Source organism: Tenrec ecaudatus, chromosome 2 (assembly GCF_050624435.1).
Source record: "Tenrec ecaudatus isolate mTenEca1 chromosome 2, mTenEca1.hap1, whole genome shotgun sequence".
Lineage (NCBI taxonomy): Eukaryota > Metazoa > Chordata > Mammalia > Afrosoricida > Tenrecidae > Tenrec > Tenrec ecaudatus.
In genome coordinates, this window is record NC_134531.1 from 50,267,819 (window position 1) to 50,280,174 (window position 12,356).

At 43.2% G+C, this 12,356-nt stretch overlaps 1 protein-coding gene across 1 annotated transcript; it reads left to right on the forward strand.

Annotated features, from left to right (window-relative positions):
- Window positions 1–1,549: 1,549 nt before the first annotated feature.
- HSPB3 (heat shock protein family B (small) member 3) lies at window positions 1,550–10,136 on the forward strand. Its single transcript, XM_075541035.1, has one exon. It carries the CDS (start codon window positions 1,932–1,934, stop codon window positions 2,427–2,429), a length of 498 nt encoding a protein of 165 aa, XP_075397150.1. The 5' UTR covers window positions 1,550–1,931; the 3' UTR covers window positions 2,430–10,136.
- Window positions 10,137–12,356: the final 2,220 nt, after the last annotated feature.

Genomic DNA, 12,356 nt, shown 5'->3' on the forward strand with positions numbered 1-12,356 from the left:
TGTTTCAGAGATCCCTGGAGGTAAGAGATGTTTTCTTGTTGTTGTTTTTTTTTTTTTAATCTTCCCATGCTAGCAGCCTGTTTCTAGCATCTAAATAACTGCCAACCCAAACCAAACTCACTGCCACCAAGTCCGTTCCGCCTCATAGTGATCCTGTAAAGGATTTCTGTGACTAAGTCTTTATAGGAGCAGATGGCCTCCTCTCTCCCCCACAGCGAGGCTGGTGGGTTTGAACTGTCAGCCTTGCTGTCAGCAGCCTAACTCACAGTGCTACCAGACTTCCTTTAAATATCGTTGGATGAGCGTAACTGTGACGGTCTAGGAAAGCCACAGGGGGTCACTATGGGTCAGCACTGGCTGCAAGGCAGTGAGTTAACATCTCTGTATTCCTTCCGCGGGTTGGAGGTGCAGCTCTCGACTTGCCCCTCAAAGCAGCCCTGGTGGGAATGTCCCTGAGCATGTTATAGCCCAAAGGACATTAGCAGGACCGAGCCTAGCTTTCTCCCGAAGGCCACCAGCAGGCCAAAAAGCTGAGTGCGAACAGCAGCATTATAGGGCTGCTTATTCCTAAGCATACACCAAAATGTGCACAAAGCGTGTTTTCTTTTTTTAAGTAAGGAAAAGAAACCCAAGGAGGTTTTGTTTCTTTCTGGTTTCTGATTTTTCAGTGATTTTAACAGACAGTGTTCTGGCCCTCTAAGACATAATAGGCATGGGTTGTTACAAGAAATGCTTTCCTGAGTCTACCCACTCTAGAAACTATCACACACCGAGAGTGTGCCTATATTGTAAAATATATTTTCCATATATCTATGTATATATAAATACACACATATATAAATGTATGTCATAGGAATGAGAGAGGTTGTTTTCCATATTTTAAACCTTTTAATGCATCCATGCATTGCATATGCATGGTCCAACGAAAAGAATAAAATGATTGAAAGTGAAATCTGTTCCCTTCAACCCCTGCTCCCAAAGGCCCCGCTGCCCTCGCTGAAGGCAAGCCCTGTCCTCAGAACGATCTTTTGAAGAGATCCTGTCCATAAAAGCAAAGATCTACTTTTAAAAACATAATCAGTAGTATATAGTATATACTGTTCTATTTTTATTTTCCTGTTTTGGCTTCATATATTTGGGGGATCCTTCTATAGAATGGATAAAGACCAGCCTCTTTCTTTTTCAATGGGTTTCTGCTGTAAAGGGTATTTTAGTTGATAAAATGGTGACTAGATAAATCGTTACTTTTCTGGGCTTTCATGTCAAATAGTTCAAAATTCTGCCGTTTTCTGTCCCTGGGGGCTTTATTGGCCCCACTAAGATCACCCCATGCTTCTCTCCCCAGCCAGTCCCCATCTGAAGTCTGCCGCTTAACCTTATCTAGTTGAGTCATCTGGTCTCCATTTTCGGATGAGTCATGTGTAAATCAACCCAGATGAGTCACTCCAGTGTCCCTTAAGCAGGAAAGAGTAAAAGACGAAATAAAAGCCAAATGCATAGGGTCTGAGACTTAATGAACACTTGAAATAAGAATGCACACACAGGCGCGTGCGTGTCTGTGTGCGTGTGTTTGTGTCTTCATTCAGGATTCATTACAGCTAGATTCACTTCTCCCAGGATGGTTCACCAGGACAGAACACTGAAACCAACTCTCCTATTCTCCTGGGGTGAGCCAGGCAGACACTTAGGCCAAGAATAGCCACGAACCGGAGGGCCACCCATCCCTCTGCAGTTGTGCATGCTAAGTGCAAGCTTGACCCTCTATAAATAGCAGCTCATTGTCAGCCTGAGCGAAAGACAGGAGTCCGTGCCTGCTGGTCCGATTCAGGCCTCAGAGAGCGGCTGCGTCTGGGCAGGGCTAGGGACGACAGCCATCCCCGGGGACCCGGACAGAAATTAGACGGCACGCCGGTGCCCTTGGCTCTTCCACCATGGCCAACGTCATTCTGAGGCACCTCATAGACACCCCCGTGCGCTACCAGGAGGAGTTTGAAGCCCGAGGGCTGGAAGCCTGCAGGCTGGACCACGCTCTGTATGCACTGCCTGGGCCAGCCATCGGGGACCTGCGACAAGCCCGGGAGGCCGCGGCCCACCCGCCAGGGGCCTCGGGGACCGAGGGGCCGCAGCAGGAAGGTCAATGCCGCTTTCAGATTCTGCTGGATGTGGTGCAGTTCCTCCCCGAGGACATCATCATTCAGACCTTCGAGGGCTGGCTGCTGATTAAGGCGCAGCACGGGACCCGCATGGATGAGCACGGCTTTGTCTCCAGAAGCTTCACTCGGCAGTATAAGCTGCCAGACGGCGTGGAAACCCGCGATCTGTCGGCGATCCTCTGCCACGACGGCATTCTGGTGGTGCAAGACAAGGATCCCGCTGGGAAGAGCGCGGAAAGCCGCCCGGTGCTGTGCTCGCCGCTCGGGGAAGCTTAGAAGACCGCGGCTGTTTGCCTGGCTCACGGGTGAAACGATTCACCGCGATTTCAGTGAGGATTAAAAGTAGGTGGACGGTGTCTTTATTCGAGCTCAGAAAGGAGCCGTTGTTCCACGCGATGCCTTGCAGCTGAGTGGCCCTGTTCTTATCACGGAACACGGACAAGGTAGCAGTCGTCTGATTGTATGCATTGACGACTCCATGATTTTCCCACTATGCCAGCCTCGCCAGCGGGCCTGCATTTGTTAAGAATCAATTTCAAAAGAACTGTCCTGACGTAAGCAATTGTTGTCGCTCTTATAAACACCGTGTGGCAGAAAAGATGGTGCCTTGATTCACTTCATAACGTTTTCTTTTCCACATAGTTTTGTTACTTTGGGCATTTTAATACAGCGTCTAGCGGTTAACATTCAGTCTCTGGAAATTTAAGTATGAAATCTAATTATGATTCATCAGTTTCCTGCCACAGGTGGAATTTTCAGAGAGAAAAATCTTTAAAAAAAATACTAACCAAACATTTACTTCATTCTTTTTTTTTCTTTCTTTCCTTCCTCTGTCTTTTTTTCTAGCTAAGTCAAATCCTAAATGAAATGATTTCCCTTTAATGGTCTGTGGATATTTTGAAATGTTGGTGCATATGAACTTGTAGTCTTGTACAGAAAGAAGGGACGAGGAAACCAGTCTATCAAGTCCAATCTCTGGACCCAGAGAGTGTTCACCCCTGCTCTCTGGACACTACCTACATTTCCAGATTTCAGAAGAAGGCAACATGCCGTGCATCTGTTGCCGCTGTATCAGCTTAGCTTTAAATAGCCTGGCAGCCAGCGGGTGCCTAAATTTACACAGCACAGCCCATGCTGTCTGTGGGGCTTCTCCCCGGCTGCAATGAAACGGCTTGGGACTTGGGCGAAGGTTCGGTATTTGCTTTAGTGGTTTTCCTTTGTCAGCTGGTCTATGACATTCCAAAGATTTGCACTGTCATTCTGCACAGACTACACATTTCTTCAGCGGTCTTGGCTGCTTCGCCCTTTGCCCTCATCCAACGTGAGCTGACAATAAGCCCGAGGACAGTGGTGTGAACGAGGAGGAAGGCGGGCTGTGGACACCACCGGGCCCAATGCAGACCTCTGCACTCCTTGCGATGGCTCCATTTGTACTTTATCCAATTAAAACCTGAAAGACACCGTACAGTAGAACAAATCATCTAAATCAAACAGTGCTAAAAATAATTTCGAAAACAAATGTGATCAGAAAGAGCTGTCTGTTTGCTGTGTAATTGTGGTGAAAGGATTTTGAAGAAATGTTAACGGGGTTCATTCTTGGATGGCATCCCTGGGTGGGGCATACTTTTAATGGCCTCTGGATGGTTGGAAGTTCAAATCCATCCAGAGGTGCCTGGCAAGAAAGACCTAGCAACCTACCACTCGGACACGCCCAGGGTCCCCATGAGCGGGAGTCCACGCCGACTCCCTAAGGATCCTCACTAAGGATGGTGCACCCCACCCGCTCTGGGATCAGAAGTGTAGTTTGGCAAAGTGTTGATCACCGATTGGTTTGTGCTACCTGACAAAGTTCATAATAATGAACAAGAATCTAGAGATTCTCATCATTGGAACTGTGAGATCATTTGTGACACATGAGATGATTTCTCTTTCCCACCGTTTGACAGAATACTGTGAAACTATCCAGTGCTCTGAGAGCCAAGACAACTTCCATTTGACCTTGAGTGTACTCTGGGTGTGATCCTGCTTCTGCAGAATTTTCAGAAATGGAAATTATTACCACAAGGAGCTGCTTAGTTGTATATATTTCCTTTAAAAGTTAAAATTAAAATTATGCACCTCCGATTAGAATTTGTCTCTCCAAGCCAGGTTTTAAGTCATACATAGTTATTGTGCTGACTTGAAAAATCCACCCAACACATCTGGACCCCTTGCTGTAGAGTCATTTCTGATTCACAGTGACCCTGTATAGGGTTCAAGGCCTCGAGTTGTTATGGGAGCCTGTAGCCTCATCTTGGTGGGTTTGCGGATTACCTAGCAAGTATAAGAAATAAAAAGCAGTTATTGTGCTGCTTCTACTACCATGAGGTAGTTACTTTACGTATCTAAAGTAGCTAAAATGTCTCTTCTATATAAATATATGCATTATTTTTCATACAACCGAGTTCCTATTTGCATGGTAAAGTAGCCGGGCAGTAAAAAAGAGGAAGACCCTCCATGAGATAAATGGACACAGTGGCAGCCTCAATGGGCTGAAACAGAAGGACCATTGTGGGGATGGTACAAGAGTGGGCAGTGTTTGGATCTGTGTTACATGGGGTCTCTCTGAGTCAGACCGGATTTGATGGCACGTGACATCAACATTGACCTGGAGTTGATCTACTGGTTGTGCTGCTTCTTGTCCCTCCTCCTCTCACCAATCCCAATTCCCTCTCCCCCCGCCCTCCCTATGCTCAAGCAGGCTGATGTCTATGGACTGCATCTGTCTGATTCCCTATTGGGTCAGTGAATGAAATGCACTGGCTGGAGCCCAGAGAGAGACTGAAGATGGGTGGACAGAGTACGTCTTCTTCATCTCCCAGTCTTGGCAGATAGGGGCTCTGTCACGGACAGCCTTCTTTCGTGACCATAGATAGCTCTGGAGAGCTGGCTGCTTCTCTATGACAACCACCCTTCCTGGGCTCAAGCATCGAGACAGCGTTTTTCCTGGAGCAGGAGAGTGGTAATGGCTTCCTGCTCTCTCTCGGCCCTGGTACTGGACCAGCTCTCACAATGCCCATTCTTCAGCAAATTGCCCCTTCATTAAAGTCCTTTGAACTGATGGGATTTTGTTTCTTGCCAGAAACCTGATGGCTTGTTTTCTTCCCTTTGATTTTTCTAGGATAAAATATAAGAAAAATTTGACATTTTAACCATTTTTAATACCTCTCTGTGACATTTATTATATTCATCGTTATGCAACCATTCCAAAAGCCAAAACACAAGCTCACTGCCATCAAGTCAATTCTGACACCTAGCGACCCTTTGTCACTGTCTATTCCTAAAAGTTTATCGATGCCCAAATAAAAACCTGGGGCCCCTTAATCAATAAATCTCCCTTCCAATAGGCTTTTGTCTCTATGCATTTGCCTCTTCTAGATACTTTGTGTAAGTGAGAGCATATAATATATGTCCCTTTGTGTCTAACATTTCTCTTAGCATAGTGCTTTTAAGGTCCATCCATGTATCAGAGGTTCATGTGTCAAAACTTGATTTCTAATGTCTGAATAATATGCCATTATATGCATACACCACACTTTGCTTATCTTTTGGCTACTGTGAATAGTGCTGGATTGAATTTTGGTGTCCAGGTCCCTTTGACTATATACTTAAAAGTGGAATTGCAAAAAGGAAAAAAAAAGTGGAATTGCTAGTCATCTGGCTTGACTTTGTAAGGAACTGCCAAACCATTCCCACAATGCATTGTGCCATTTTACGTAGAGAAAGGTTTCAATTTCTCCACATCTTCACCAATATTTATTATACATTTTTATGGCAATAACCATCCTATTGAGGGCAAAATAGTACCTGTGGTTTTGATTTGCCTTTCCCGAATGGTTAATGGTAGAGCATGCGTTCATGTGATTATGACTCAGTTGTATATCTTCTTTGGAGAAATGCCCATTCAAACCCTTGGCCCAGTTTTAACTGGAGTTGCTTATCTCTTTTGTATTGTTGTAGGACTTCTTAATATACTTTGGATATTAAACCCTTATCAGGGATATGGTTAACAAATATTTTCTTATATTCAGTGGAGAAAAAAACAGTCCCTTAACTTTGTTGACAAAGTACTTTGATGCATAAAGGATTTTAAAAAGAGATTCGGTCTATCTGTTTTCACTTTTGGTGGTTATATTTTTGTTGTTATATCTAAGAGTCCATTGATTTAACACATTTGCTGAAATCATTGGTCTTCCCTCCATTGGAAGAGTTTGGTGCCATAGTGGAAAATCCACAGGCACAGAGGAATGGATTTATGAGAGGACTTCACAAATTTCACGAACAAAATGTAATTAGAGGATAATGGAATTTTTCCACGAACAATCTGAAGTCTGCTTGTTTTTCTGAACATTCCATTCTGCTTATTTTGTCTCTATGTTGATCATGATGCCAGCACCAGACTGTTTGATACTTACAGCTTTATAATCTTTGACATTTTAATTGAGTAGAGGAAAAATTAGCATATCTCTGTTAGCAGGTACACATTAAGTAAAAAATCTGAATTATACTGACTAGATATTATTCCACTAGGCCCTGGTGCCATAATGGCATACAGATTGGGCTGCTAACTACAAAATCAGCAGTTCGAAACCACCAGTCACTTTGTAGGACAAAGGTGAGGCTTTCCACTCCTGTGTGGAGTTACAGTCTCAGAAAATCCCAGGGGGGAAGTTCTACCCTGTCTAGGGTCATTCTGAGTCGGAATCAACTTGATGGCAGTGAGTGAGTGATGTACTTTACCGATTTAGATAACCTATATTATATGCTAAGTATCATCAATTCTTACTTTATCAATGTTGAAATAGTGCATGGTCCTTTTTCCTAGCCAGAGTTCCCACAAGAAACAAATGACAATCTCAAATTAGAGTTATTAAAGATGTGCTTCCGAAATAGCAGTCAAGAGAGTAAAAGACACATTGCATTGAGTAAATCCGCTGCCCAAGGCCTCTTTAAAAGGGTTGAAAGCAAGGATGTTACTCTGAGGACCAAGGGGAGCATGACTGCAGGCCTCATGTGTTCACTTGTCTCATATGCATGTGAAGGTTGGACAAGGCGTAACGAAGATGGACGGAGAATGGATGCATTTGAATGGTGGTGCTGGGGAAGACTATCAACAGTACCATGGACTGCCAAAAGAACACACGCATCCGTCTTGGATGAGGTACAGCCAGAATGTTCCTTCGAGGCAAGTAGAAGGGCAATGGACACGAGGATGACCTTCTACCTGATGGACCGACACAATGGCCGCTTCGATGCGCTCAGACATAAAAACAGTGGTGATGGTGGCCCAGGGCCAGAAGTGTTCTGTTTGGATGCACCTGGGTTCGCTATGGGTTGGAACTGACTTGCCGGCACTAACAACCCAAACAGCTTGCTGTGCATTACCAATGGTTTCCCACGTTGTCACTGCGAACGCAGGTCGGGAAAGCAGACTGCTTTTCCTCGCTCCCCCTCCCTGATTGTATCGGACAGAGCACCCACGGACATCATTCCTTCTTTGAAGCACAGCACTGGGTGCCTGGGTTCTGCAAAGCAGCTGTCAGGCACATACCATTCTGCTGTGTCGTTGGAGAAAATAATGCTCCTGGAATTTTTCTGAGTTCCTATTTTATCTCCCTGAGCTCAGTGTCCTCAAAACTCTCCACACAACATCCCCAACTTTGGAAAACTCAGTGTGGCTTTAGAGTTCTGTGACCATGGAATGAGATACAATTGTTTCCTGTAGAAATGGAGTTTTGAAAATGGCCAGCAAATTTCTAAACCAACTCTCCTGGTGCAAAAATCCATAACTCCACTTTATTCCTAAGGCAAGTCCTAGAGACTTAACTATGTAAGTCTCTTAACTCTAGAGACTTAAACTATCTTTGTGTTACAGAACACAAAGAAGGATGTACACTGGTACAGATAGGAACTGGAAACACAGGGATTCCAGGGCAGATGATCCCTTCAGGGCCAGTGGAGAGAGTGGCGATACTGGGAGGGTGGAGGGAAGGTGGGGTAGAAAGGGGGATCCAATTACAAGGATCTTCATATAACCCCCTCCCTGAGGGATGAACAACAGAAAAGTGGGTGAAGGGAGACATCAGACAGTGTAAGATATGACAAATTAATAAGAATTATAAATTATCAAGGGTACATAGGGGGTACGTGGGGAGGGTGGGGAAAATGAGGAGCTAATACCAAGGGCTCAAGTAGAAAGCAAATGTTTTGAGAATGATGTTGGCAAGAAATGTACAAATGTGCTTGACACAATGGATGGATTGTGATAAGAGTTGTATGAGCCCCCAATAAAATGATTTCAAAAATAAAAAAGAACGCAAAGCTAATGTAATATGCTTTGAAGACTGAAAGCAGTGAGATTAGACATTGCAGAGTAGCTAACAAAAGTTAGCAGACAGATGAGGGGAGGAGAGGAAAGCGTGGAAGCTTTAGAATCTCATCCCCCTGACAGTCCAGAGGTCCTGTCTAAAGTTAGCATATAAGCTCATTACTGCTGTTTGCCGCGGAGCGGTTTTTGAATCGTGGTGACGCCATGGGACAAGGTAGACCAGCCCTGTGGGTTTTCTTGGTCTGTGAGTCTGCAGACAAGCAGCTCACCGGGTCCTTGTGCCGTGGCGCCACTCCTCTGAGTGGGTCTGGACCGCAGCCACCACGCTCCCATTAGCAGTCAGGGTTCAGCCACTACGTGAATGCACACAGATTGAATGCATTAAAACGATACAGGCATAACGAATAGATTGTATTTAGATAACTGTAACAGGAGCAGGAAACAGGGGCAATGTTTAAATCTGTCATTATTTATTAGCCTCTGACATGGAATAAGGAGCTCTGGTAGTGTAGTGAGTTATCCACTAAGCTGCTAACGGCAAGGTCAGAAGTTTGAAACCACTAGTTGCTCTGCAGGAGAAAGATAAGATTTTCTACTCCACAGGAGTTACCACCCACAGGGGCAGAGTGACTCTCTGTCCTAGAGTCGCCGTGAGTCAGAGTCGATTTGATGGCAGTGAGGGAGTGAGTGTAATAACAGAAGACCCCCAAATCCAAACACTTAACTTACTTCTGGTGGAATGTGGGGATTGGAAGAGAATGGTACTTAAAAAATCATTTGCGGGGTCCACACATAGATTAAGCCTCCGGGGGATCCTCTCCGACCACAGTCAAGGGCTGGGCCTAGCCTTCTCAGACAGAGCTCATTGGAAAGTCGATTATGGTAGATATAGTCAGATTAAAATGTAAGGTCTTCTTTGATCTTCCTTTCGACCCATTTAAAAGTTGTTTTAGTTAAAAAAATAGCAGGTTAAGATCAGGTGGACCCTCTCTGAGCATAGATAGGAATGTGAATGGCCTTGCTAATGGTCAGGCTAAAATTGCACACTTTATGATTTGCCCTCCCTTCTGACAAACTTTAAAATTGTTTTAATTTTTAATGTTTTCTGCTTCTTTCAGATTGAGTTTTTTTTTTTCAGTTTTACTTTGTTACTATTGCTAGTTTGGGTTGTTGTTTGTTTGCTTTTTGTATGTTTTCCTGTACATGAAATCCAGGATAGGTAAATCTAGAGAGACAGTAACTGGATTAATGATTTCTTGGGGGTACGGCAGGGAGGTTGGGGGGAAATAGGGAGCTAATAACAATGAGTACAAGAAAGAAGAAAATGTTCTAAAATTGATTATGGTGATGATCGTACAGTTCTTCTTGATTTGACCGAACTATTGAATTGTACGATATGTGGATATATGCCAATAAAATTTTTACAAAAAGAAAAAAAATCATTTTAATGGGGGCTCGTACAACTCTTATCACAATCCATACATACATCCATGTGTCAAGCACATTTCTACATTTGTTGCCATCATGAAAATGGTACTCTTTTATTTTAAAGGAAAACATTTATTTATTTATCTTCAGTGTTACTTTATTCAAAATCTAATTCCAAACTTATTTCCTTTTCCTTTGCATCATAAAGCAAGTGATCTTTGAAAGATGAACCAGAGTTATATGTATATAAAGAATTATATTTTTATAAATTACATATATTAAAAATTACTTAAATTGGGCCCAGATATAGTCAAAGATTATTTACTTAAAATTAGTCATTTAAAGATATCACAATAAATCTATTGGACCCACGCAACAAAAATGATGTTATTTTTATTATTTATGTATTTGTGACATTAGATAATATACAATTTTAATAACATAAAATAATTTCAAAATATTTGTGACCTTGAACTCAAAACTCTATCTGCCTCACCTCCAAAAAAAGGCAAATTTGAAGAAAAAAAAAGTCAACAACAATGAAAAATCAACATAAGGGACATTCTTTCACTTTATAAGGGTAAACTCACTGCCATCAAGTGGGTTTACTAGATTATAAATGTTTATGGGAATAGAAAGCCCAACGTTTCTCCCATGGTTTTGAACTCCAGACCATGCAACTGAAGCCCAGTGCTTAACCACTATATCACCAGGACTCCATTCTTAAGAGCAGGGAAGAAGCATCACCATCAGCATTAGTCCAAGGTCAATTCATTCCTTTGAGGACATGACTTTACCCTCAAATCTTTTCTTACCAATTCTTATATCAAACATTTACTTCTCTGCTAGACTCATTAATTTTTTTTAAAAGATAATTTTATTGGGGGCTCTTACAGCTTTTATAACATCCATACATCAATTGTATCAAGCATATTTGTACATATGTTGCCATCATTCTTTTCTTTTTTAAAAATTAATAAATCTTTTTATTGGGGCTCATACAACTCTTATCACAATCCATACACACATCAGTTGAGCAAAGCACCCTTATACATTCGTTGCACTCGTCATTCTCAAAATTCGCCTTCCACTTGGGTTCCTGGAATCAGGAAAACATTTTAAATGATTTCTTTTAAATTTAGATCACCAGTCAAGGAAGTAGACGTTTTGTAATCGGTAATGTTTATGAATCAATCTAATAATCCTTAAATAAAAATATCCAATATTTAGTGAAAATGATGCTTTTCTTTTCACATCATTAGTTTATATAATCCTCAATTTTGATAAATAGAAATGAAATAAAATGTAAGGCTCTGATATTTTATTCCCTAAGAAGCAGTTGTGAAAGAAAAAAAACTGAAGGTAATATAAAAAACTTTTCATGTTCAATAGCCTTGTGGTTGTATATTCTAAAGGAGCTCTGGCTAAGCACTTCCACGGGCAGGTGAGGTTGTTCAGCCCACCAGGTGCTGTGAGGGAGAAAAGAGCAGGCAGCCTGTTCCCCTAACAGTGACACCCTGGGAGACCTGCTGGGGCTGTCCTCTTCTGTCCAGATCGAGCTCCTACGGAGCCAGAAGTGACAAGAAGACCAATAACAGCAACAGTTCCATTGTGTTCAACTGCTTCCCCCAGGCAGGAGTGAGCACTGAGAGCAACGAGGCCACACCACTCCCTTCCAGGCCGGAGGTGAACCGGGGACACCAGCACCCACCCCCACTCCCACAGCCCGACCAACCACGAAGCTGAGCAGATGAAGAATTGACAGGGTTTCTCTTTCCCTGGGGACACAAAAGAACAATCCCACTTCTTAATAAAGCATATGGATCAGAATTCTTTACTTTAAGCCTCGGTGTAAGCCTGAACTTTTCCAGGAGCCTGAATTTCTTCGGAAGCCTGAATTTCTGCTTAGCACATGCTCTCTCATGTGTCACAGGTCTTCCCACCACTGCAGTGTGACAGGGACTGTCCTTCCCAATTGCTAGGTGCTGAGAACCCTGAAAACAGACCAGGAATCCCTCTGAGAGACGTGGACTTGATTATTTAGGAGGTGTCTTATGGAACCTATTAATAGTGAAGGGGTGGAGTTTAGCCGGTCAATCAGGTCACAGCTAGATGACCTCATGGGGAGGCACTGAGGAGATAAATAGCTTGCTGGAGGTGGGACACAGGCTCATTCTCTGGGTGACATTCCTGCTGGCAAGGCACATGGAGCTACAAGGAACCATGTTGAGACCCCAGCCAATGCTGAGAGGTTTCCACTGCCACTGGATCCACAAGACTTTCCACCCACTGGCCTGTGATCTTCCTGCATTCAGCATCATTGCATGTGTTTCGTGATTCTGAAGAGGACTTTATAGATTAATATTGGACATATGGGCTAATATAGGGCTTATGGACTTGATCTGGAC